The 27,185-nt window shown below is 43.1% G+C and overlaps 1 protein-coding gene, 1 long non-coding RNA gene and 2 other non-coding genes across 4 annotated transcripts; 3 read left to right on the top strand and 1 right to left on the bottom strand.

The window, feature by feature from the left end:
- Positions 1-2,770: 2,770 nt before the first annotated feature.
- LOC144381571 (uncharacterized) lies at positions 2,771-6,661 on the bottom strand. Its single transcript, XR_013446950.1, has 2 exons — positions 6,580-6,661; positions 2,771-5,616 (listed from the first exon to the last, which is right to left on the bottom strand). It is a non-coding gene; the product is annotated as an uncharacterized LOC144381571 (long non-coding RNA).
- A 99-nt stretch (positions 6,662-6,760) lies between these two features.
- On the top strand, positions 6,761-10,660 carry TPT1 (tumor protein, translationally-controlled 1). Its single transcript, XM_036071695.2, has 6 exons — positions 6,761-6,930; positions 7,203-7,276; positions 7,829-8,019; positions 8,441-8,546; positions 9,345-9,461; positions 10,447-10,660. Exons 1-6 carry the CDS (start codon positions 6,903-6,905, stop codon positions 10,447-10,449), a joined length of 519 nt encoding a protein of 172 aa, XP_035927588.1. The 5' UTR covers positions 6,761-6,902; the 3' UTR covers positions 10,450-10,660.
- Positions 10,250-10,379, top strand: LOC118522596 (small nucleolar RNA SNORA31). The gene has a single exon (XR_004910701.1). It is a non-coding gene; the product is annotated as a small nucleolar RNA SNORA31 (small nucleolar RNA).
- A 786-nt stretch (positions 10,661-11,446) lies between the features above and the next one.
- Positions 11,447-11,580, top strand: LOC118522597 (small nucleolar RNA SNORA31). Its single transcript, XR_004910702.1, has one exon. It is a non-coding gene; the product is annotated as a small nucleolar RNA SNORA31 (small nucleolar RNA).
- The last annotated feature ends 15,605 nt before the right edge of the window (positions 11,581-27,185 follow it).

Raw genomic sequence — 27,185 nt, 5'->3', positions numbered from 1 at the left:
CCACAAAGGAGGATAAAGTGGACCTCAATGTGATCAGTCATATTTTTTCATTCATTGAAAAAAAAAACTTGAAGCAAATATGAAAAATGTTAGCAGTTATTTATTGTGATTGGTGGGTACCTAAATATCTTTAAAATGTTTATTTTCCAATGTTTTGGATCTATGATTTAAAAATAAATTCCAACATTCATCAGTTGGACTATTTATAATAAAAATTTTTTAAAGTAGTTTCCATGCCCAATGGAGGGCTTGCACTCATGACCCTGAGATCAAGAGTTCCATGCTCTACTGACTGAGCCAGCCAGGCATCCCGGAATATTTATAATCATTTTTATTTTTTATTTATTTGTTTGTCAGAGAGAGAGAGAGAGCACAAGCAGGGGGAGCGGCAGGCAGAGGGAGAAGCAGGCTCCCTGCTGAGCAAGGAGCCCAACGTGGGGCTCCATCCCAGGACCCTGGGATCATGACCTGAGCCGAAGGCAGACGCTTAACTGGCTGAGCCACCCAGGCGCCCCTATTTATAATAATTTTAAATGACATTTTAGATGAACGGTTAATGATATGGGAAAATATTCATGATAAAGGAAAAAATACTTGAACAATTTTCTGAGATTAAGAGTTGCCCACCCAGCTGACTGATTAGTCTAATCATCTTCTACTCATTTTTAAAATCCAGTCTAAAAATGATTAAAAGTAGTCCCAACCAAGAAATCTTCAAATTGGCTTGTTTATAGATCTGTTAGAGCAGTCTTAAAACAATAACCTATGCTTAAAAGTCTTAAAAGATGGAGAAGTCACTTAGACATTAGGATTCCTTCCACCCTGTTTTTTGTTTTTTAATATAGGTAATATGTTTATTTATTTTTTTAAAATAAGCTCTACACCCAATGTGGGGCTTGACCTCATGACCCAGAGATCAAGAGCTGTAGGCTCTACTGACTGAGCCAGCCAGGCACCCTTCCCTCTACCCTGCTTTTTAAAAAATTTACGAATATTGATGGGGAGAACATTAACGTGAAGATTAGTTATCTGTGGTTTTCTCTATGGTTTATAAATGCTCTTTTATGTGTATTATGATTTTTTAAATCAGAAAAAAGCCCTATTTTTCAAAGTTAAAAGAAATATTCAAATATCTAAAAGTATCTTAGATTCTAATGATCACTTTACATTCATCAAAGACACTACTGGAAGTTATATTAGTTATGTTGCTTGGTTTCACTTAAGAGAAAGGGAACGGGTATTCTCAGCTAGACCTAGATATTGCCAACAACTGGCCTGGCAGTCCCAGTTCCAGGTAGGGCTTGGTATTCTGTTGAGCATAAACAAACGCATAGAACATTAGCACCAGATAAGGCTACTTTGTGACTAAAACATGAACCTTGTCCAAAAGGGCTACAGAGTCAAAGGGGCACATTAAAAAAAAAATAATAAAATTATCCACTGAAATTGACCAGTTCATGCTGCCAAGAAATATATTTGAAGAGAAAATTTGCTTAAGTCAATGGCTTTCAAACCTTTTTGAACTAGATCCACATGAAGAAATACGTCTTATGTTGGGATCCAGTACATATATACATGTGTAAATCTAAAACATAAATTTCATGAAACAATAGTCACCTTTACTACATATGACTCTATTTTCTTTTTATTCTGTTTCGTTTTTAATTAAGTTGGTCACTATTCACTAAGTTGTTTTTCAGCTCTCAGTTTGAAGAGCACTGTTACACTAGGTCTTGAATATATACTGAATCCTATTAATTGAGATGGGATTTGACTTAATTCAATTAAGAGAAATGAAAACTTTTTTCGTCCATTCATTTATCAACAATTATTGAGTCAGGCCCTGTTAGGACTCCTGAGGTATAGCAATTAACAAAACAAAGTCCCCCACTCATAGAGTTTACATTATAGGGCTCTGCGGCCATGGATATTTAAATTTAAATTAATTAAAATTAAATAGAAGTACATACTCAGTTCCATTGCCACACTAGCCACATTTCAGGTACTCAATAGCCACTTGTGGCCTAGAGGCTACTGTATTAGAGCTGATACAGAACATTTCCATTATCAAAGTAATGCTCTTTTGAACAGTTCTGCTCTAAAGGAAAGAATTTGCCTTGTAACTTGACTAAAGTAATGATTTGTTAGCAGAGTATGAAAAGTCTGGGTAAAAGGAGCAAGAGAATTCATTAATGGATCTCAGAATGAAGGGATTCAGACCATGGACCAGAAATAGTCCAGCTGGACTGGTTCATTCCGAAATCACCTTCTGTCACCATCATAAACCACATCCTAACCTCCCTGCCCAATTCCCTCTTTAAGTACATTTTCTGCAACTTGACTGTCTACACTATACGTAACCAATTAGGAATTCCTCATTCTACATTAATGATATTGTTTTGCAAATCAATCTCATATATATGAGTTTGGTAAATACTAATCAATTTCCCTGAACCTGACCCCCAGTGAGTAAAGGTGAAAAACGTCCAAGCTGAGAACCAGACCCTTTGCACTGTGAGTACAGCAAGGACTACTAGCTGCCTACATTCTTCCTTAAGAACAAAATCCTGATTTTTAGGGTGGCAGTCAACCAGTGTCCATGAGCTGGAAGACTAGTTTGCAGCCTTCACTGCAACTGGATAGATCCATGTAATTGTTCAGTGGGATTGTAGCCAGGGCACTGGGGTACAAGAGCACCTGGCCCTGGGGGTTCCAAACAGTCCAGGTTCGGCCATTCGCCACTGATAAAATCCGGAGGCAGAGAGATGAGTGGTGGTGAAACAAGAAAGTTTATTTCAGTGAGGCAGATGCTGGGAAGACAGAGGACTACGGTCTCAAAGACGGTCTCCAAAGCGCTGAAAATACTTGCAGGTATATATAAGGAAAATGTGGGCCAAAGGTGGGTGGGTAAGTGCAGGTGGGCAGTGAAGGTCAAATCCATCCTCTTGGAGTCAATCAAGGGTGGTGTCTTGCTAACTCAGGGCAGTCCTTATTGCTTGAGGGGGTAGTTTTGATTCTTATCAGGGGATGCTTAGCCTTCAGGCTCTTCCACCTGAGTGGAGACAAGCTGGAAAGACGAACCCAACTAGAAAAGTTTGAGGTCAAAATGGAGGCCGACTAAGTCCTCTTTTAGGACTTCTAGAATTGCTCCCTAGGAGGGAAACACATGCTAGAATGTACCTCTGTTGTCCTTCCCCTTTTCTTGCAGCCTGCAACGTGGATGTGATGGTTGGAGTTCCAGCCTCTATTGCAGACCATATAGGTGGTGAAGAAAGGAAAATCCTAGGCCCCTGATGCCCATGAAGCTACCACATAAGTCTGTACTGCATATCCCTGAGTTTTATTTATATGAGAGAATGAATAAACCCGTTTAAGCTATTGTAGTCAATCTGAAAGTGATAAAAGGGGGAACTCTTCTGAGGTGCTTTTCTCATGTGAGGGCCTGTGTGCAGAGGCCAGAAAACATTGTCTTTTAGACCTCTTTAATTACAAGAGATACCAAGTCATATTCAGCTGTAAAATTTAGGACAATCTTAGATTTTGTTAGAAAACACTGAATAAGTAAGAAATAAAATGTTATAAAAAAATTTCAGCAGCGCCTGGGTGACTCAGTCAGTTAAGCATCCGACTTTTGATCTCAGCTCAGGTCTTAATCTCAGGGTTATGAGTTCAAGCCCCACACTGGGCTCCACCCTGGGCATGAAGCCTACTTAAAAAAAAAAAATTCAAATGATGCCAAAGTAAGAGCTAATTAGCTGAAGACCAAATCCTTTCAATTTTGTCAGTGGCTTGCAATTAGTAACTTTCCCTATTTGCATTGCTGGTGTTCTAAGTAGGTATTTTCAAGATACAGCACAAATTAAAAAAAAAAAATTCATTCATTCATTCATTCATTCAGTGAGTGAGTGAGTGAGTAAAGTGATAGAAATTTATTAAGTGAAGATACAGAAAAAGCTCTCAAGAGTGAGAGGAGTCCTGACAGGGTTGCTCCAGCACAAATTTTTTATTTTTTTAAAAACATTTTATTTATTTATTCATTTGAGAGAGCGAGAATGAGAGAGACAGAGAGCACACATGAAGAGGGGGAGGGTCAGAGGGAGAAGCAGACTCCCTGCTCAGCAGGGACCCCGATGCGGGACTTGATCCCGGGACTCCAGGATCATGACCTGAGCCGAAGGCAGTCGCTTAACCAACTGAGCCACCCAGGCGCCCTATTTTTATTTTATTTTTTAAAGATTTTTATTTAATTGACTAAGACAGAAAGCACAAGCAGGGGGAAACAGTAGAGGGAGCGGGAAAAGCAGACTCCCCTCTGAGCAAGGAGCCCATGATCTCAGGACCCTGGGATCATGACCTAAGCTGAAGGCAGATGCCTAACCAACTGAGCCACCCCTCCCCGCGCCCCCCCCACAAATTTTTTAGATGACAGGGTGGAGCTTACAAAATATCTTGAAGTTCAAATCAGACTTTCCTAAGATTTTTTTTTTAGGATTTCTAGTTTCTGAATTACCATGAGCTATTAAACATGAACCCAAGACAGACATCTCTTGACGCAACTCGAATTCTTTCAGTGAACAATTAGTGTTGTGATTAAACAGAAGAACGTCTTTAATACAACACATATCCACTAAATCCCTACATATTTCCAAATAACGTAATTAGAGGATTAATGGAATAGTTTCAGGAATGTTTTGCAAAGTAATAAAATGTGGGGAAAAAAAAGTAATAAGATTTGGAAAGAATTATGCATCCAAATTCAACCAATATTTATTAACCACCTACTGAGGACACCAGACATTTTTTCATTGCCTTATTTAATATCCCCAAAACCTTTTAACTCACAAAAATTCCGTTTTATGCTTAGGCTTAGGGAGCCTGGCTTTCCCAAGGTTAAAGGACCAGTAACAGACAAAGCCAAGATTCAACCTAGGGTCCTTTGACTCTTAACTTCAGTACTTTTTTTCACTATGGCTTTTATAAAACTTGAAAAAGTTTTTAATTGAACATAAAACTAGAGAAGAGTGGAGAGAGCAGTTTAGGGATACGATATCAGCAGATGGAAATATTTCTAAAAAATTTGAAAATGTTGGGGCACCTGGGTGGCTCAGTCGTTAAGTGTCTGCCTTCGGCTCAGGTCATGATCCCAGGGTCCTGGAATCGAGCCCCACATCAGGCTCCCTGCTCAGCGGGAAGCCTGCTTCTCCCTCTCCCACTCCCCCTGCTTGTGTTCCCTCTCTCGCTGTGTCTCTCTCTGTCAAATAAATAAAATCTTAAAAAAAAAAAAATTTGAAAATGTTAAAGCTAAGGAAAATAATTGAAGATCTTCCTGGGATAACCTGTTCCACTCATATATCCCAGAAATAATCAAGAGGTTTGAGAGATCCTTCACAGACATTCTGTCAGAAGATGTCCATTTGTTTTCAAATTCCCTTCATGCCATTTTTTAGCTTCCTCCCAGTTACCGGGGGTCCTCTAGGGTGTCCGGTGCAGCCCGGGACGACATCTTTTTGGGAGCGTACTATTTCCTGGCTCTTTTCCATTTTGACTTCTCCATCATCTCAATTCAGTTTTGCGCTCGGCTCTTTCCCAAGTTGCTTTCTCTTACTGTGCAGAATGCTTCGTTATTAGATTTAGAAAAAACCAAAAACGTTGGATGTATTATAATTGCCTGATTCTTAAGAACAAAAATTTATGTGATGATAGGACTGGTTTTAACTTGTTCACGACTGGGAGATCCGTGCAAAACCCGGTGCTAGGGATCCCGCAGAGCATAAAAATATTTGTTGAATGTAACAAGCTCTCCGGTTTCACACAAAAAGGGAAACTGTTTCCTTTAGTGTTTGTTTTGGACCTAATAACTGGGTCTAAAGCCCACATAACATTTAGGCAGGTAGGAAGCTCCCTATTTTTAACTCTCTAGCACTTAGGACATAATTTCATTGTCATCTTAAAGTGACACTATATCCCTTTTTTCAAACAGAGGACATAATTCAAGACCAAGTGCAAAACAGAAGGGAAAGTTCTTCAGCTGTTTGCCTGAGGAATCCGCAAGCTTTCAAATACGAACTCCAACTGGGAGATGGGAAAGCTGTGCAAACTCCAGAGACACCTTACGTCCTCCCCAAGACCTTGCGCCCCCCACGACTAACCCCAGAGGGCAGCGGGACGACCTGTAGCCCCGTCCCCGGACTCAGCTCTGCCCCACGAAAGCGTCCGAAAGCTACAGCTGGGGTAGCGCCTGGGCCAAACGCTAAGAAGTCCTCCGACGCCTCCCGAGAACCCAGAGCGAGGCCAAAAGCCCAGTCCCCTACCCTCATCCTTTGTGGACAGCCTCGCGGTCCCCCCAGGCCCCGACCCTCCGTAAACGCGAAGTTGACATTTTTGTTCCCAGAAATGGGTGGGAGCTGCGCGGCGCGAGGCGTAGGGCGGAAGCTTGAAAAGATTTCATCTAAGCCCCACCCAGGCCCAGCACCTCCCAGGGCACCCCGGCAGGGTAGGGAGGGGGCAGGAAGCCTGCCCCGCTTCCCCCACTCTCCGCACTAGAGGCCCGGGAACCCCTTCCTCCCCCTTTCCACCTACCACCCCGTCGCGAGCACCGCGCAACGCGGCATTGTGTCCCCGGGCCAAGTCCCCGGATGCTCGCCTCCCCTCACCGGCCTGCGCCGTGGCTCCACCCCTCGCGCGGCTTTGCGTGCCACGTCACCGCTTGCGGCGCTTCCGGAGGCGCAGCGGGCGATGACGTAGGGGGACGTGCCCTCTATATGAGGTTGGGGAGCGGCTGAGTCGGCCTTTTCCGCCCGCTCCCCCCTCCCCCCGAGTGCCGCTCCGGCTGCACCGCGCTCGCTCAGAGCTCCCGGCTTCTGCTAAGGTAGTGCCGCCGTCGTCTCTCTCCAGCCGTCGTCATGATCATCTACCGGGACCTCATCAGCCGTGAGTCGTGACTGCACTACCACTACTGCCGCGCGCAGGGGACAGGGGTGCGGGTGGGGGCGGGGAAGAAGGACGCCGCCGCTGTCGTGGGCCTAGGGGACGCTGGCGGCCTTTCCGGGAGCGAGGAAGGGTCGGTGCCTGGGGCACGCCTCGGGGTCTCGAGCGCCCGGGGAGGAGCGGGGGCCGCGTGCGCCTGGCCCGCGCGGGAAATGGCGGCGCCGGTTCCAGACCTTCGGGCGCGCCGTGACGGGCGGGTCTGTGTCCCCGAGCAGATGATGAGATGTTCTCCGACATCTACAAGATTCGGGAGATCGCGGACGGGCTGTGCCTGGAGGTGGAGGGGAAGGTGAGTCGGTCGGGCCGCGCGGCGCGGGGGAGGCAAGGCCGGGCAGGCTCGGGTTTCCGCCGCTCCCCCGCCCAAAGTTGTGCAATCCTCTCCGCTGCCTCCTGGCGGAGGAGACGCTCTTTCCGGGCTCGGGTTTTTCTAGAAAAGTGGAGGCGGAGCTGAGCCTGGAAATAGGTCCGCCGCCTTGGCGCCCATCCTCCTCCCGGGCCATCCGGGACAGGTAGGCTCCGGTTAGGGAGCCCCAAGCCCTTCAACGTTTGCTCTACATGTACTTGCTTATCCCAAAAGCCCACATAGAACCTCTACTTGGATGTAAATGACCCCGTTTTCCTTCCGGTCAACAAAGAATTCTTAACTGAGTTAACGATGTTTCAGGAATTGCAGGCGGCTTGAGTTTTTTCTCCATAACAGTGTTTTAGTGGTTTTGGCAAGAGTCAAAAGTGTTTTGGTGGGAGGATGATGGATATGTGAACTGCTGACACAAGATTTGGGGGATTCCTTTAGCTAAGGTCAAAAACGTCTGAAACCGAACTATTTTCTTTCTTAATGCAGATGGTCAGTAGGACAGAGGGTAACATTGATGACTCGCTCATTGGTGGAAATGCCTCCGCTGAAGGCCCAGAGGGCGAAGGTACCGAAAGCACAGTAATCACTGGTGTTGATATTGTCATGAACCATCACTTGCAGGAAACCAGCTTCACAAAAGAAGCCTACAAGAAGTACATCAAAGATTACATGAAATCGTAAGTGCTGCTGGCGCCGCCCACCTACTGCCCGCAATCCTGTGGGATTCGGGGATAAGTTGCCTTGGAGGGTCTTTAGCAGCAGGCTTACTTGTGAAAGGCCTTAACCTTTTCTGTTGTGAGCTCACAAGGACAGGTGCTTTTCCATAAATAAACTAATGTGAACATACTGGAGCATGCAGTGTGGTTTTAGCTTTTTAGAAGTGTACTTTGGGAATAACATGAAATCCAAAATTTGAAGAGTCTTGAAACTTTGATCCTGTGAGCTAGTAGTTTCTTGATTGTGCCATGTTAATCTGGCCCAGTGACAGCTAGTTGCCCTTTTCAGTGCTTGCTTCTTTTCCTTTGGATTTTTTTTACTGAAAAAATTCGTTTTGCTGAGAACTGAGTACTTTAACCTATTAATAAAATACTGTTTTAGAATCAAAGGGAAACTTGAAGAACAGAGGCCAGAAAGAGTAAAGCCTTTTATGACAGGGGCTGCAGAACAAATCAAGCACATCCTTGCTAATTTCAAAAACTACCAGGTAAATACCGTAAATGTTTGTGTCAAAGATGTGTGCAATTTAGCTGCCAGAGCAACAAATTACTTGATGAATCGTTGGTGTAACCTGGCTGTCTCCTGGGTCTTTTGAGCAGTTTAAATACTTCATAGATTCAATTCCAGTAGCCTAGGCTGTGGAAAGTAGCCTTCCCTGCTCCTAAGTTTGTTTCTAGATCTTGTCTGCTTGATTCCAGAATCTCATCCCTACTCACTTCCCAGAGGACATTTTTCATTTCTCCCTGTCTAGAATTGCTTGTTAATATCCTAAGTGGTCTTCCAATCTTCTTTTTATTTCCAACTCCAGTGTCTCATTGCCACTGGAGTTCTTTCTACACTTGTTCTGTTGGGGAAACTCAGTGACTTTCCCTTACCTCTATAGGAATAAAGAAAAAACTCATTACAGCCTGGCTCTTTGATTTTCCAACTTTCACATGTCCTCTGGTCATAAAGATAACTTTATCCATATGATGTTCTCTCTTCGTTGTATGTTCCCTATGCTTGATGATGTAAACAGGCTTTTACAGAGTTTGGAATTGTATATGTGGGGTTGAGAGAGTGTGTTTCCAGAAAGTCTAAAGTGTTCTGGATTGCTCTGTACTTTGGTCAATTGTTAGTGTTCTCATTCGGTGAACAGAAGTTTGGTTAGAATTTTTTTTTTTCTCCTGGTGAAAATCTCTTAAATTTTGGTGTTTTGAATCCTCCTTTGATTGTTTTATTGTAGTTTGTTTTGATACGATCTGTATATAATGGTCTAATTCTGGGTATTTGTTTGCTTCCTAAGTTCTTTATTGGTGAAAACATGAATCCAGATGGCATGGTTGCTCTGCTGGACTACCGTGAGGATGGTGTGACCCCATATATGATTTTCTTTAAGGATGGTTTAGAAATGGAGAAATGTGTAAGTATAAGGAAGTGGGTTGAAATCCGTAATGTAAAAATGGAGACCTCTTTGGTGTGATTCCTTGTTTCCTGCCCCTGGGATAGTTAGAATGGGTTTTACAGCAGTCTTTGTAAAGCGTAGGTCTAGTTCTTGTTTCTTTTTGGAAGTCTAATAGAGTTGTGTTTCACATGTAAAAGATTTTTATGGGACAGAAAGGGACTTAGAATTTTTATATACAGAAAGTTTTTCTCGTAGGTGGCTTAAATCACTAAGCTGGAGATGAGAAACAGCACCCTGTGTTGATCTTCCCCCCTAGAAATGGTCCTTCTCTTCATATTTTGCCAAGCATACGTGAATGGCATGTATGGCATGTGAAACCTTTTTCACTTTGGTTTACTGATAATTGACAACTGGTCATTGAAAGCCTTGATGTTACTAGCTTTTAGTAAATAAAGTTAGAGGTGGCTGCTTACCCAATATGCAGAATCCTTTAGTAAAATTAAATGAATGTCTACTATGCAAGGAATTTCTGGAGGCAATACAGGAATGAAAGCATTCATTATCCCAGCTTTCAGAGGCTTCCATGTAAATTAGGAGTAAGATCAAGTTAAGGCTACACTAAATAAGATCAGAGGCAACAGTGGACAAAAATGTCTTAGGATGGTACGGATGATTTGCTAAGGGGATTATTCCAGGAATATCTGTGGTTTTTGTTAGTAGAACAGAAGTATATGTAGTATGAGTGGGGCTTGCTTCAGAATGAGATTTCTAGAAAATGTGCTACCCCCGCTTTGGTAAGGATGGTTGTGCATCCACTGATAGACCTTGAACAATTGGCTGTTGTTCTTTTGGTTTGCACTAGGATGCGAGAGAAGAAAATCCCTGCGCTTTCTGTCTGTCTTTGTGGCAGCCCAGATTGAATAGGGGAATACATCTGCAGCATAGAAATGTTAAATATTTTCATACCGGGTAAAAGTGTTAATACAGTCTCTCGTTTTTACAGTAACGAATTCGGCCATGACTTTGGATGTGTCACCTGTTGCCGTAATGGGCTGCTCCTCTTCATCCACACGACACCAGGACTTAGACAGATGGGACTGATGGCATCTTGAGCTCTTCATTTGTTTTGACCCTGATTTATTTGGAGCGGAGGCATTGTTTTTAAGAAAAAAAACATGTCATGTAGGTTGTCTAAAAATAAAATGCATTTAAACTCATTTGAGAGAATGCCTCTTAGTTTAACACATATTTAAATCCATCCGGTGTAGTGTCCTGGAGAAGCTAGAGCCTGGTCGTAGACAACTGCTAGAAAGCATAAGACTGCCTGCAGATAACTTCTACCGTGAAAAACTACTTCTGGGACTGGAATATAAAAAACAAGAATCCAAAAATCGTAATTCTGAGTTCAAGTAAAGGGAAAGACCATGCTCATAGCTGGGCCAACATTTGAAGTGGATTCCTTACACATTTCATCACCTACCAATGGAAGTAGTTAACTCTGGAGGAGATTACCAAAAGAATGAAAAGAGACTAATGACAGTTGGAAGCAAAGTATTGTGTGATCTTATTTGGCATAAGTCAAGTAGAGCCAAGTTCTAGAGAAACCTAGACGTCTCCTGGAATGCTTGTGTCAAACACCCTGGAATGGCTTGTCCTGCCACCTATTTTTGTGACTTCAAGGTGGTGGTTACATTTTTGAATGGTTGGGAGAAAATAGGTTGTGGGATGTGAAAAATACGAAACCTAAATTTGTGTCCAGTTTTATTGAGCCCTGCCATGCTCATGTTTTTATGTATTGACTGGCTCTTCACTGTTAAGAGCAGAGTGTGACAGAGACCTTAAGGCCTACAAATCCTAAAACAGCTATGTGGCCCCTCACAAGACAGGTTTGCCTGCCCCTGCTTCCAAAGATGAAGTTCTAGATGGAGTGTGGGCCGAGGAAAATGCTGCTGTTGTGTCCTGTCGTGTCTGAAAGGGCTGTGGGTGTCAGGAGAATAAGAAAAATGCATCCGTTTGACAGACCTGGAGCAGTTCCTGTCTGCTGCTAAGGTTTCCACTAGAGATGCAAGAAAAAAGTGTCCTCGCGCTTTCTGTCTGTCTCATTATGGCAGTCAAGATTGAATGGGGGAGTACACGGAAAAACCAGAAGAATTTCTGCAACTCAGAAGTAACCTTGTCAACAATGAAATCTTGTTTTACTCCAAAGTATCTGAAATTTGAGTTTATGAGAAGTGTTGCAAAAGGATTTCCCAGACCCTTGCCTTTTGATTAATTCCACTTTTAAAAGCTTAAGGGTTAAAACTAAATAGAAGGCAAGCCAGTGAGTCATCTGGTCCTATGACAAGTGAACCCAGGGCGAGTCCAGTGATTTGGGAATTTGCCCTAGAGGTTTCAGAGTTAATGCTGTGTGATTCAGAACCTGAGACACTTAAGGTTGATAGTGCCCCCTGGTGATGAGTGGAAGTAAATCCAAATACTGGAAACTAGTCAAGCTGGTGGCAATTTTAAGCATTCTGATCTGACGTTAAAATAGAAAAAGTGCCAGTTGCTGGTCTGGGAGGCCACTTGGCCCTCTGAAACATTAGTGGGGAAAGAATTTTGGGGCAGCGGTCAGTACTATGAACATGACCACCTGATTGTAAAGTCTTGTACCATCTATCCTGAAACCTGATTGAGCAAGCCATGGAAAAGACTGGAAGAATAGGAGGTGCAGAGGCTTTGTAGGAAGTGAGTCCAGATCAGTCCAGCCTAGGAATGCTTATTTTCAGTCTTTCTGGTTACTCCCAGTTAAGAGTCTAGTTAAGATACTCTGTGCAAGAATAACAGGTGATGTGTACTTTGTGGGCATGTCATTTTATGTACTTAATTGGTGTTAAACTTGATGAAGTCTTGTTCCTAGTGCCCTTTAAGCTCTAGGCTTTGTTACACGTTTGGACAAAAATTGTAAAAGGACTCTGATGGTGTCTGGGAAGGCCTTTGTAATGTGATTTGAATAGGAAAGCAAATAGGCTATGTGATACCTGGGGGCAGAACAGTCCAGGCAAAGAATAGCAAATACAGAGTCTGAAGTGGAGTGTGTTGACATGTTCTAGAGACAAGGTGGCCGGTTTGCTGGACCCACGATGACAAGAGAAAGGGTTAAGGCATAGAAGAGTATCCAGGAAAAGAGAAAACCAAGTCACGCAGGAAGGCCATAGGGTTTTGAGCAGAAGGGTGACATGATCTGACCTAATGAACTGTACCCACTTGAGTATTTTACTTGGAAGGAGAGGTCTAAAGATTTAAAGAACTATTGGGAAAATCTCAGTGCATGACGTTTGAAGCCAAAACAGTGGGTGAGATCACCTAGAAAGGATAGACTCAGCCCTCTGACTTGGAGCTTGAGATGGTCAGCATGATGACCTGGCAAAGTGATTCAGAGGAACTGTCCCTGAGATAGGAAAATCCTGGGAGTGGTCTGGAAGTCAAATGGACAGTGTTTCAGGATTAGTCTAGATGAGGACCAAGTAGGCGAACTTGACAAGTGTGTGAATAGTAGAGGAAGAAAGGAAGACTATAGTATATAACATATAAAATATGTGTTAATAGGCTGTCTGTAAGGCTTCTGGTCAGTAGGCTATTAAAATGGGGAGTGGAAAGTTATGTGCAGAGTTCTTACTGTGGGGAGTTTGCAGATAAAGTTAAGAATCATAATGATGGTAGTTTATATTTATCCCACTGAATTCCTCCAAATCCATCCCTTAGTGCAGCAATGGTGTGTCTGATTATAATGCTTGGCAGTCCAAAGCAGGTTTTTTTACTATTGTGGGGGCATGTTTTTAACTACTGGAACATTCTAACATACTTTATGAGAGCTTGTAGATTATGGATTTGTACTATTACACATGGTTTCCTATTACAGCCTGGAAATTGGCATACAGGATTCCTCCGTACACTGGGCTATGTGAACCTCAAGTGGATGTTTTAACAGGAGTCATACAATTCAGTAGAAAAATGTCAACCATGGGCCTAGGGGAAAATTCTTTCCAAAATAATTACTTGTTCAATGAGGTTCCCTTCAATTACGCCTCCTTCACCCCCTCCAGGATACACTTGACATCTCCCTTTGTTCATATATACATAGTACTGAGCTAGTGGTAAAGCAGGAAGCATGGAGATGGGGCAATACCTTACGGAGTGCTTTTGCATGAATGCATCACAGTTTGAGGTGAAAAATGAGAATTCAGACATCAGGTGACTGACTAGAGGGGTCCTCTGGGGGGAGGACACAGACCACAATTGGCTAATCAAGAGTGCAGTACTATTAATAGTATTGTAGAACTACTAGACATTCGGTCCTGAGTTTCTAACAGTTTGATGCTAGAAATCTAGTCTTGTACTTGGTGATTTTCTTTGTATGTAAAGACAGCAGATAAGTTCTAGTTTATTTTCAAACGCTACTTGCACATGGCCTCACCTAGAGCATAGGAAAATAAAACCACTCTACCCAGAGTGGTAGAGAGCTGGTAAGTCACAGAGAAAGTTAGTACTATGAGGACAAGTATTCAAAACAGCTATACATGTAATTTCCATTTTCTTAGGTACATTAATTTAGAAGTCTCCCTCAAGAACTGCCAATTTGTCCTGTAAGTCAAATAGCCAAACTAATAGTCAACCTTGGGGGTGGGGGATTGGCAAGTGAAACGAGGAAGATTACTACACAAGAAATTTAAAACGTGAACACCTCTTTTGACTACCTTAAGGTGGAATAATGCGTATCAACAAATGGCAAGTATAAAATCGGAAGCTAAGGAAACTCCCCTCGGTGGCCTGCAATCTGTGTTTCTCCCCATCACTTTCCTAGCATTCCACCCTTCCAAAGTGTACTCTGACAAATCAACGTGATGGCAATCCACATTGATGGATTTTGTGAAGTGGAGCATGGGCAGGGTGTCCCTACCCTTGGTGACTGCCATGAACCAGCAGGACGGTAAATGCCACCTGCTGGCATCTATTAAAATCAAAAGTGACTTAGCTTTTGAAAACTGGTTAAGTAATGTGCAAACTGTTCCACTCTGTTCTACAGACAAAGGAGGAGGGCTGGGTGTGAATGTGAGAGCAGCTGATTTTAGCATCCCAAGAGCAATGTGAAGGCTTCCTTTTCTAAGGCATTTGCTAAACCCTCTAGTTTATGGGGTTGTGAGAGTTGTGCAAAACTCCCAACTACCGTTTAGCTTCCCCTATCACTAGCCTGTGGTCGTTTTGCGGACTATTTTCTAACCCCTGGGGTTGCCTGCATCTGAAGCCCCTTCCTACACCTGCATTTAACCTGGCAGCCCTAACCATGCATGCTTCTGCTCCACAGCCTTTGCCCTGGCTGTTTTCTCACCCCAGATGCTTTTCCCATGTAGCCACGTGGCTTGCTCTGACAACCAAGTCTGCTCAAAGGCCATCTGGTCAAAATCAGAGAGGCCTTTTCTGGCCATGCCATTGAAACCTACACATCCCCCCACCCTCTTATTTGATCTTTTCCTCCATGGCACTTCTCACCATCTAACATACTATGATTTTACTTGCTTACTGCCTTATCATCTGTCTCCACTCCACGCAAGCTCCAAGAGGGCTCAGCTTTGAGGCTCAGTGCTGTATCCTGAATGTTCAGAATGGTGCCTGGCGCTCAGCACTGAGGTGTGTTGGTCACAGGATTAAAGGAATCGTGGGAGATCCTACACACGCTGCTGAGCTTGACCTGGATATGCTTCTTTTAAAAAATATTTCATATCCTAGTCTAAACTGATACATTTAGTGATCACAGCGAGAACATCAGTCCCTTGCCCCACCTCATTCCTGCCAGGCTATTTTTACTCTCCCAAGACACATTCTGCATATTTGCTGTTTTTCTTTTTTAATCCTTATTTCTAAATAACTTTCTTCAACTATTATTTCTTGTTTTTTTCAGTTTCAGAGTTTAAAAATTACCTTCTGACTTTCTCTATGGAAGATGAAGATTACGCTTTCTTGGCGCTGGTAACTCCCACCTCTTCTCTCCCTTGAGCCCTGTCGCTTCTCTTTCTGCATCCTCCCATGCAGTTATTTCCCAATTTAAGTTAATAATTATGGTATGTCTGTGTATTTTTTCCAAATTGAGCCATATAGTACAATTTCTAATTTTTATTTGTTTTATATTTTGCTGGAGTTAATTCATTCCCTACTGCTTAGTTTCCTAGGTACTCATCATTAATTCATCCCCTAAAATCTAGAAAATAGAACAATTCTCCTAATTCCAATGTGTGGAAGTTTCCCCCACACCAAGCAGCTGGTTGTTCTACAATTTAACTCGATTCTGACACTATCTGGAGACAGCATCAGATTCCACAGGTGAAGGAATCAGTCCTACTGTACTGCGCCCACCTCCCCATTTCAGATGCCAGTCACAAGTCCAGGTTACCTGTGCTTCTAGAAATTGGAGATTCCCACACCCCCTCCTCAAGTTGGATTAATTTGCTAGAGCGGCTCACGGACCTCAGGAAAACATTTTACTTACTAGATGACCAGTTTGCCATGAACGGCTAGGACTCAGGAACAGCCAGATGGAAGAGATGCATAGGGCAAGGTATGGGGAGGGAGTACAGAGCTCCCATACCCTCTCCAAGCTTGTCACCCTCCCAGCATGTAGATGTGTTCCCAACCCAGAAGCTCTCCGGAACCTGGAGGCTTCATTACATAAGCCTCATTGACTAAATCATTGACCATTGGTAACTGAACTCAACCTCAAATGCTTTGCCCCTTCCATGGGGTATGGAACTGAAAGTTCCAACCCTTTAATCACGTGATTGGTTCCCTTGGCAACCAGCCCCTATACGGTGGGACTTTCCAAAAGTCACTCCATTAACAAATCAGATGTGGTTGAAAGGAACTTGTTAGGAATACAAAAAACACACATTTCATTTTATCTTCGGGAACTATTTCAGGAGCTGGGAACAAAAGAAGCCCTTATAACTCTTATCGCTTAGGAAATTATAAAGGTTTGAAGTGCTAAGTGCTGGGAACCCAGGATAAAGACAAAAATATTTTTTTTTAAGTTTTATTTATTTAACTAATCTCTACACCCAACATGGGGCTCGAACAAGAGTCAAGAGATCAAGAGTCACATGCTCTTCCAACTGAGCCAGCCAGGTGCACCCCCCCCCCCACTTTTTAAAAACACCTATTTCTTATTATGAACCACATATCACAGAAAAAAAACCCAAAAACATACATACTACAGTTCTAAACTCTTGTTTATTAGATTTTTAGATTATACTTTATACACAACAAACAAAATTATTCTGTTAAATTGCCTTTAAAAGTTTCTAAATCCTTTTAAATTAACTAAGCAATGAGGCCAGTAGACCGAAGTGGCTCTAGCACCTTAGCAGCCGACATAAGCGAAGCGAAACCTACCACCTGTCAATGCCTCAAGGCGAGGAAATCAAACCGTAAGGCCGACCAATCACAACCACCCACCTAGGCTTTCCCAGAGCGCACAACCACCCAAGCTACAGCTGATCAAATAATTTCCTTGCTTCGTTTCCACCTTCCCATAGAAAAGTCTTTCCCTGAGCTCCTGTTGGTGGAATGCTCCCAACCACTTCTGGTTTGGCAGTGCCCAAGTCAAGTCATTTCTTCACAAATAGACTCCAAAATTTGTTTAGTATGCCTCGGTTTATCTTCTATCAACTCTCAGTTTCTGCCCCAGGCTGTGGACCACAGGTTGAGTAACTGTGCTCCAGGCAACACTGGACTGAATGTGACCTGGTTTTGAATTCTGAACATTGCGATCCAAGCGTTTCACCCTTTCTTTTCAAAATCTTACAACACTCTTTAGCCTTTCAAAAACCTCCACAGTGTGTCCCAAATGTACTTTTTTAAAAACACCAAATTTTACTGAGGTATACTTTATACACAAGCAACGGTATCCTTTTCAGGTGTACAATTTGATGAATTTTGATGGATGTGTATACCCTTGAAACCACCACCACAATCATGATACAAAGCGTCTCTGTTACCTCAAAGAGATTCCTTGTGACTCTGTGAACCCAGTTCTAGGGCCAAATTCACACTACTTCTGTCACTAGAGATTCGTTTTGCGTTTTCCTTTCATTGTAATGATTCTGAGATTCATCCACGCTGTGGAGACAATCAGTAATTTTTTCCTTTATATTGCAGTGTGATGCTCCATTTGGATCCTACTGGTGTTTCTAGTTTGGGGTTACTGTGAATAAGGCTACTGTGAACATTTGTGTATTAGCCTGTAAGTGGATATATGTTTCCAAATTGACAGCTCTTGGATAAATACCTAGGCGTGGAATGGCTGGGATGTACCATAGGTCAATGTTGAACTCCACACCCACTTTTCTCACTATTTCAATTTCCTACCATTCCTCCTACCCACCTTGGAGCCAAACTGAACCACTTTCTTTTTCTCAGACGTGTTCTAAGATCTGCCTCCGAACCTTTCTTCAGGTTAATCCTATGGCCTGCAACAGCGCTTTCCAGATCATTCCATCTACCTTAGCTGGGTTCAAGCACCAACTCCACAAAGGCCTCTTTATTCTTCTTGATTAGAGGTGACTGCTCCCCCTTGGAAAGCCCACAGAGCTACACCATTCTTTTCATCTTAGAGCTTGTCTCCTCTACTAGATCCTAAGTGTCCTTGATGGCAGGGTCCAGTTTGGAGGCTCCCCACCCCCACAGGGCCTATTCAGTTCTTTGCATAGGGTAGGCACTCAGTAAATATCTGTTGAATTAAGGAACATAATTTGTAAAGCAGGGAAAGGCCAGCGTATATGGTGTTTGAGAAAAGGGAATAGATAATTACTTGGGGAGAAGAAAGCTAATGGTGGTTACAGTAGCTCCTTTGCAACAACCTTATTTGAAAACAGACTCAGAACTTGTCTACCTTATGTGATGTGAGGTGTTATTCCGAGGGTGGCAAGATATCCTGGTTCTCTGTACCCCAAAACAGCCCTCCTCCAATTGACCTGCTTGCAGATCTGAAATTCCATCATTAAATATCCACTCCTATCTAGAAATTGAGTATCAACAATTGGTAAGATCACAAAAAAGAGACAACCGGACATTAAGTGCCTCCTGATGAAAAGACACAATACCAGCTACGAAATGGTCTTGTGAAAAAGATCAAACCTGAATCTAGTTGTCAAGCAACTACCAAAGTACCACCACTCCAGGGACAGAGGTTGTATTAAACTCCATTACAGTGATGCCATCCCCCAAATCCTGGCTGGTGGTGGTGATGGTGGTGGAGAGGGGGGACTCTAAAGAACACATAACTGGGTTTCTTTTTAAACAAATAAATTGAAAGAAAAAAGAAAGAGGCAAACTATAGATTAAGAGACTAAAAAAAAACAGATCAGCTCACTGCAAGTTATGGACCTTATTTGGGTCCTGATTGAAATAAATTATAAAAGAAAAATTATGACATTGATGATATTATGGGATTTTTTTTTTTTAGTCTTACTCTTTTAGAGAACATTACAGAGCAAGGGAGAAGTGGATGGTGATAATGATGAAACCAGATTGGCAATGAGTTGATAATTCCTGAGGCTGGATAATGGGTACAGGAAGGTTCGTTATATTATTGAAATTTCCATAATCAAAAATTAAAAAAAAGACTGCCTTTGGGTCAAATTTTGGGGGCTCCAAAAGGTCTTTTTTAAAAATGTAAGTCTTGGGACGCCTGGGTGGCTTAGTTGGTTGAGTGTCTGCCTTCGGCTCAGATCATGGTCTCAGGGTCCTGGGATCAAGTCCCTCATCAGGCTCCCTGCTCAGCAGGGAGTCTGCTTTTCCCTCTCCCTCTCCCCCTCCCCCTGCTTGTGCTCTCTCTCTCTGACAAATAAATGAATAAAATCTCAAGAAAAAAAAAAAGAATATGGATTTAAAAAAAATTGTAAGCCTTCCCAGTAGGTTACCACATTAACAAATGATACATCATTAACATTTTAGCCCTTGATGGTTTCCTGTAGCTGACATGAAATGTTCACCTTCCTCAAGCCAGCCTTTTACCACCTCGGCCCCTACCTTCTCTAGCTTCTCCCTCACTGAACCCCAGCCAGCCCCCCACATACCCTCTACCTTCCTGCATCCATCCCCTTCTGTTTGTCTCCAGGAATGCTTCCTTCTCCATCCTCTACTTGGTCAAACCCCCCCATTGTGAAAGATCCAGATCAATGTCAGTTTCCCGGAGTGCCCCCTCATCCTCCTCAGTCAGAACATATCACTGCACCCCCTGTGCACCCCGAAGAGCATCGATGAAACTGCTGTTTCCAAATACTCAGCATATTGTGTTCAATTGTAATGGAGAATTCTGGGTTCTTCTCTAACTCGAATCAAGATAGATGTTTTTGGTGGATTAATTATTTTGGTTCATCTCTTCTACCAATTCTAATCCCAGTCAGGGCTGGACAACCTTCCTTGAGAGGCCCCATTAAGGCCTGTCCTCTAGCCAGAGGTAAGCAGGCCATACTCAGGTGTGACGCTGGGCACGGCTGCCAATTCAGATAGCTACAGGTACTGACGGGTCATAGGTCTGAGGAGAGCAGGCTGCAGAGAGACTCTGGCAAAATGGAGAGCATGTGCCTGGTTGAAAAGCGTTTTTATCACCTAGCTCCAGTGGACTGTGGTCCCCAGGGCACGAGGGCCCAATATTATCAGGTCATCTGATTTGTCAAAATCTAGGAGTCTTCTCTTGCATAGGCTCCTTCCAAGGCCCACATGTTTTTGTTTGTTGGGTTTTTTTTTTTTTTAAAGATTTTATTTCTAAGTAATCTCTGTACCCAACATGGGGCTCGAACTTACAACCCTGAGACCAAGAGTCACATGCTCTACCGACTGAGCCAGCCAGACGCCCCCCAAGGTCCAACTGTTTTTATAAAATTTGCAAAAATAAGATATTGTATCTGTAATCAGTTAAGACTGCTGTCTCTTTCCACTTTGATTTCCTTTCTGTCTCCTTCTATAATTGGGTGGCACTGGAGTGACTATAGACATTTTTAGAATCCAAGTACAGTAGAGGGAAGCTGACTTGGGGGTACATACAGGATGCTGGCATAGGAATAACTTCCAGAAATTCTTCTACCACCCACTGCACAATTCACCTGGAATTGTGATGTGTGACTTAGAGATGAAAAGTCAGAGGTGATACGCTATAACCTTTGAGTGACCAACATTAGAATATGTAGGTGGTGGAAAAGAAACAAGGTATAAAATGAATGGAGCCAGAAGCTAGTCTATGGAAAAGTCATCTACTCCTTAGATGAATAAAACTCTTTATGAAATTATGTTATAAAGCCATTTTGTATCAGTAGTGGGATGAGAGTCCAGCACTGACAGATCTTTTGCTTTTTTTTCAAGAGTAATCAAATGGCCCATATATTTTGGTAAATATCTGAAGAATGAAGAGGTAGCCAATAAAAAATATATATTTTTGCAATATATGTATATATTGCAAAAATATATACTGGGAAAATACTGAAATTGACAGGCAATTAATAAAAATATATTATTTTTCTGACTATCAGCTTTTTGATTTTTAATTTTTAAAAATATGTTATTTATTTATTTATTTATTTATTTATTTATTTATTTATAGAGCATGCACAAGAGTGGGGGGAAGACAGAGGGAGAGAAAGAATCTCAAGAAGACTCTACTGAGACTGGAGCCCACATGGAGCCTGAGGCGGGGCTCGATCCTACAACGCTGAGATCATGACCTCAGCCAAAATCAAGTCAGATGCTTAACCAACTGAGCCACCCAGGCACCCCTGTCAGCTTTTAAAAATTAGAATATTTTAAATTTATTTTTTTATTCTAAATCATGGGTTTTTAGCCTTTTTTTTTTCCTATGGCCCTCTGTGGCAGTCTGGTGAAGCCTATGAACCTCTTCCCAAAATAATATTTTTAACACCCAAAGAACAAATAATCCAATCAAGAAATGGGCAGAAGACATGAACAGACATTTCTCCAAAGAAGACATCCAAATGGTCAACAGACACATGATAAAATGCTCAGCATCACTCGGCATCAGGGAAATCCAAATCAAAACTTCAATGAGATACCACCTCACACCAGTCAGAGTGGCTAAAATTAACAAGTCAGGAAACGACAGATGTTGGCGGGGATGCGGAGAAAGGAGAACCCTCCTACACTGTTGGTGGGAATGCAAGCTGGTGCAGCCACTCTGGAAAACAGTATGGAGGTTACCCAAAAAGTTGAAAATAGAGCTATCCTACGACCCAGCAATTGCACTACTGGGTATTTACCCCAAAGATACAGATGTAGTGATCCGAAGGGGTACGTGCACCCCAATGTTCATAGCAGCAATGTCCACAATAGTCAAACTATGGAAAGAGCCCAGATGTCCATCGACAGATGAATGGATAAAGAAGATGTGGTGTATATATGCAATGGAATATTACACAGCTATCAAAAAAGAAATCTTGTCATTTGCAACGACATGGATGGAACCAGAGAGTATTACGCTAAGTGAAACAAGTCAATCAGAGAAAGTATCATATGATCTCACTGATATGTGGAATTTAAGAAACAAGGCAGAAGATCATAGGGGAAGAGAGGAAAAAATGAAACAAGATGAAACCAGAGAGGGAGACATAAGAGACTCTAAATCTCAGGAAACAAACTGAGGGTTGCTGGAGTGGAGGGGCGTGGGGCGATGGGGTGGCTGGGTGATGGACATTGGGGAGGGTATGTGCTATGGTGAGCGCTGTGAATTGTGTAAGACTGATGAACCACAGACCTGTACCCCTGAAACAAATAATACATTATATGTTTGCTTGCTCTCAGGTGCTTGCCCCTAGGACATATTTCAAGACCTTTGTGGGGAAAATAACCATTATTATAGTGATATGTAAAGGTGTTTACCTGTCTGCTTTTGGTGCAGTGCCAAATCTTCTGGAAACATTCAGCGGACACACAGACTTTTTGGAGTGACTTGTGGTTTGGACCCCCCTGCAGATCATCCTAGGGAAAAATCAAAGACCGCTGTTCAGAAGCACACCCGCGGCCCTAGAGAGGACTTGTGTGTGCCGGAGATGGCTGGGCGCCCCTCGGAGACGGCCAGACACCCACGACCCGCGGCCCCCCGCCCTCTGTTGCGGCCCGGGGCGTCCAGGAGTCCCCGGCGCGCGGCCGCCCTCTCCGCCCCGGGACCCCCGGCCGTGCCACCTGTGCCCGCCGCGGAGAGCACAGGGACCGGCTCCGGGAGCAGGGGCCCGGAGGGATCGGGCTTTCCCCGGGAGATGAGACGGCTCGGCGCCGGGCTCGCCTCGCCCTGGAAGGCCGGGAGCGCGAGGCCGCCGGGAACAGGGACGCGACAGGAGTCCCCGGGGACAGCAGCTCGCTCCGCGCGGTGGCTTTTAACCGGAAGGCGACTGCCGCTCTGGAGGCGCCTCATCTTTCCAGCCTCTCCCGATCTGCCTTTTCCTAGCAGAATGCACTCGAACTTGCCCAAATTAAACAACAAACTCCAGCAACTCATCCGCATGACCCATCTCCTGCCCCGCCCCCCGCCCCCCAGCCCCGTTTTCCAGGGACTGTGACGAGAAGCGGCATTTCCTGATGACACAGCGCGGGGCATCGCGGTTGCAGCGATCGGGTGAGCCGAGCGGCTGCTCGCGTTAGCTTGGGAGAGTGAAACCGAAGGGCCTTGCGTCTGGCCTCTCGGTGCGAGCACGGGTGGGAGATGTCGCCTGGAGGGGGCGCCTGCTGCGCGGCTGGGACTCCGCGGGGTGAAGGGCCAGCGTGCCCGCATCGGGAGCGGTCCAAGGAAAGAAACGGCGCGTCAGAACCCATGAAGAGTATCTTTCTGCTCTGGTGAACTTTCCTTCGGAACCAGGACTAAGCAGACATTTGTCTAGCCTCATGGAGAAGAGCCCAGACTCGGCTCATTGCTTAGCAACATAAAATGTTAATAAAAATGCAGAATAAAAGGCAGGTGGTACAGAAGTCCATGCATACTGCTGCATCTCATTATTGAAATGCTTAACGGCTAAGCGTAGGGGGGAGAAGTAGTTTTGCTTCTAGATGTCTTTGCAGAAAAGATACAAAACATTCCCTTGGGAATGAGTGGAAATGACACTGTTGGTACATTAAGTTCAGTCTAATTCTGTAATTAATTTATGCTGTGGGCATTCTAAGGTGGCCAAAGTGGTTAGCCTGAGGTTTTATGAATTTATTCTTTCCGAAGATAGTAAGTACTACTGTGCAAAGTTCATGTGCATCACCATGGAATTTGATTTATAGAAAGCTCTTCATATACACATCTACTATCACCCTTTTGTATCTTTTTGTGACTATTTTGCCTCCTCTATTCCTGCCCTTTCCTAACCCAAAGAAAGGCAAAGGCAGGTAAAATGATGACATGGTGGGGGTGCAGAGTGGGAAGGTAAACAAACTGATAGTTAATATCTGAATTCTTGCCCCAGGGTCTTCTGGAACCAACAAAAATTAAAATATAAGAGCAGCTGAGTCAGTCATTGTTATTCTAGCTCTCAAGAAAAATTTAACCAACTTTGCAAGAACTTCTCCAAGACTTGCCAGGGGAATTAGATGGGGCGGTGAGATTGCTATGCTTTTATCAAAATTTGTACAACCGATAACCATAACCCATTAGTTGCTCCACTAAGGTATACATACATGTGGGAAAGAATGAAAAATATCTGCAACAGGTTAAAAAAAGGATGTAGGTAAAGTTTTTCTTTTTTTTAAGTTTTTATTTTTGTAAATCACACTGCCCAGCTGCTGCATCCATAGCATATGTATAGAAAAGGGACTTGACTAGATTAAACCCCTATATGGCCAATGTACTTGAAGGGCCCAGTAATGTTTGGGTGGTGTAATTCCTGGTAACGCCACCAGAGGGCGGCCAAGTTTGCTTCCTACAAAACTTCAAGTTGTAGTTCAAAAGACTCGTGAAACAGCCCAAGACTATTTCAACATCGCCTTCCTGGAAAGCGGTGTGGGATGCAGGGCTGGTAACCCTAGACCCACTAGTGTGAACTGGAAGATGTCTGTGTCCTGTCTTAAATAATATATAATATATGATATCTCACAACTATAAAAACTGATGTGTTAGGGAGAAGTTGTCCACTTTCTGGTTGGGAATGTTCTCATTTTTGCTGCATTCAGACTTTCTAGCAAATGACAAGTTATACTAATAAAATTCAACTCAAGTCATTTAGGGAGTTGCTGGATCACTTTGCTTCATAATTAACAATCCCACGACTTTTTTGGTTTGACCTGACATTAGCCATTCCTGAATGGTACCTGGAATGATTCTTATATTCTCTTTTCACAAATAAGGGCTCTAAGGCAGAGAGGTTTTAAGCAACCTCAGAAGTGGAGAATGGCTGAGAACTTATAGCTTCAACTCACAGTGACCCTGGATGCCATTAAAAAGTTAAGAGGAGAATGACTCTCATGCAGCAGAGAGCCTCCATTTCTGTCAACAGCAGAGGCTGTGCCCAGGTATCAAATAGCATGTCACTGATCTTCACACAATATGGATGCTGCGACAGTTCCAACAGAGTGTCTCTTGGCTTCAGACACATACTTGTGTGCAATGCCCTTTGCAATGACCTTTAGTGGGAAAGGGCCTGAAAGGGTAATCCAAGAGTTTTATGTGTGTCAAGAAAGTCAAACTTAATATCCAGGGAATCTGGTTGTTTCTTCTGAGGATGAAGAATAGACCTAAATAAAGGCTAAAAGCAAAGCGACCTTCTCAACACTAGGTCCCTACAGTTTCTATACAGGGGCTCCTGGCTGGCTCAGTCAGTAGAGCACGTGACTCTTCATCTCGGGGTTGTGAGTTCAAGTCCCATGTTGGGAGTAGAGTTTACTTAAAAAAAAAAAAAAAGACTAGTAACAAAGATCCTTCTATAGGGGTTAGGGGGGAAGCCTTTGTACCCATTTTACTGGATCATCCAGGACAGTTTATCATAGTGGTTAGGAGCATATGGCTTTTGGAGTTAGAGAGACCTGAGTTTAAATTCTCCTGTCACTTTTCATTGGCTGTATGACCTGGGGCACTTTATTTGTCTCTCTATGGTTCAATTCAATCCTCTGGAATACAGAGATAATTGTATTTACCTTCCTGGGTAGTTGTGAGGTGACGATCCAACAGTCAATTGATCTATATAAAACATAACATGACATTACATAGCATTTTTCTCTTTAAAAAACTGAATAAACTCTGGGGGAAAATTAGGGCAGTGAGAATATGTGATGTCCCAAGTTTAGGTCCTCCACATGCTGGCATTTCAGGATCCCAGAACCATGGCCAGGTTCCCACCTGCTCACCACAAAGCAAAGTCTGTTAGTTGACAAGTCCTGCCCACACATAGAGCTTCTAATCAAACATCCAATTCCCTCATTTAAAAAATGTGAACAAATAGGCAAGAATCATCAAGAAAGCCTTCAGCACAAAAGAGAGAGAATTCACAACAAACAGAAACCAGAAATAATTCAGGGGACAGAAAAGAACAACAACAAACAATACCCTCTAATTAGTATCCTCAGAGAAAAGAAATTCACAAAGGTAGAGCATCTAAAAAGGATGCCATGAAATAAAAAATCAAAGAACAGAGCTTTTGGAGATGGAATAATTTTAATTAAAAATCTTCTTAGGGGTGCCTGGGTGGCTCAGTCATTAAGCGTCTCTGCCTTCGGTTCAGGTCATGATCTCAAGAGTCCTGAGATGGAGCCCCGCATCGGGCTCCCTGCTCAGCAGGAAGCCTGCTTCTCCCTACCCCACTCCCCCTGCTTGTGTTCCCTCTCTCGCTGTCTCTCTCTGTCAAATAAATAAATAAAATCTTAAAAAAAAAAAAATCTTCTTAATTGGGGGTGGCTGGCTGGCTCAGTTGGTAGAGCATGTGACTCTTGATCTCGGGGTCATGAATTCAAGCCCCATGTTGGGCCTAGAGCTTACTTTAGAAAATTTTTTTAAAATCTTCTTAATTGAAGGATTAGAAAATAAAAATGGGGCCATTTTTTGGAACAAATTTTATTATAAGGCAAAATGAAAAATTGAAAGAGAAGATTAGACACTTAAACAATCAATCTAGGAACCAACCTCTGATCGATAGTAGCTCAAAAGAGAGAGAATAAAAATATTTGAAAGAAATATAACAAATAATTTCCCTGAGAAGAAGGGATGTCTTCAGACTGAATGCAATATTGAGTGTTAAGTCCAGGAAACGTAAAAAGGCCCACACTAGGACACTTCAGGTATTTCACTATTACATATCAGATATGACGATGTGTCCCAGCATGGGTCACACTTAGTAATAACGTCAGAACACTGAAGAAAAATAAAAAGCTCCAATAAAGAAAAATATTAATATTAGTCCCAGGAAGTATACACTATGTACCAGGAATTCTTCGAAGCACTATTCTATTAAATCACTGCTTCATTAACAACAGCCCTGTGAGTAGGTGTTATCATCATTCCTACTTCACAGACAAGGAAACTGAAGTCACAGAGCCAGCAAATAGCAATAGAGCCAGGTTTGGAAACTCGGGCAGTCTGTGGGTAGAGCCTGCACCCTAACCGTTACACACTCTGCCTCGCAACACTTCACCCACAAGGGAGGAGGTGCAGATTTCTCCGGCAATACTGGATGCTGAGACAAAATGGCTCAATGCCTCAGTATTTCTGAAGGAAATTACTTCAACCTGGAATCCTATCTC

The sequence above is a fragment of the Halichoerus grypus genome, chromosome 4 (assembly GCF_964656455.1).
Source record: "Halichoerus grypus chromosome 4, mHalGry1.hap1.1, whole genome shotgun sequence".
Lineage (NCBI taxonomy): Eukaryota > Metazoa > Chordata > Mammalia > Carnivora > Phocidae > Halichoerus > Halichoerus grypus.
This window is presented reverse-complemented; position numbering and strand designations above follow the sequence as displayed.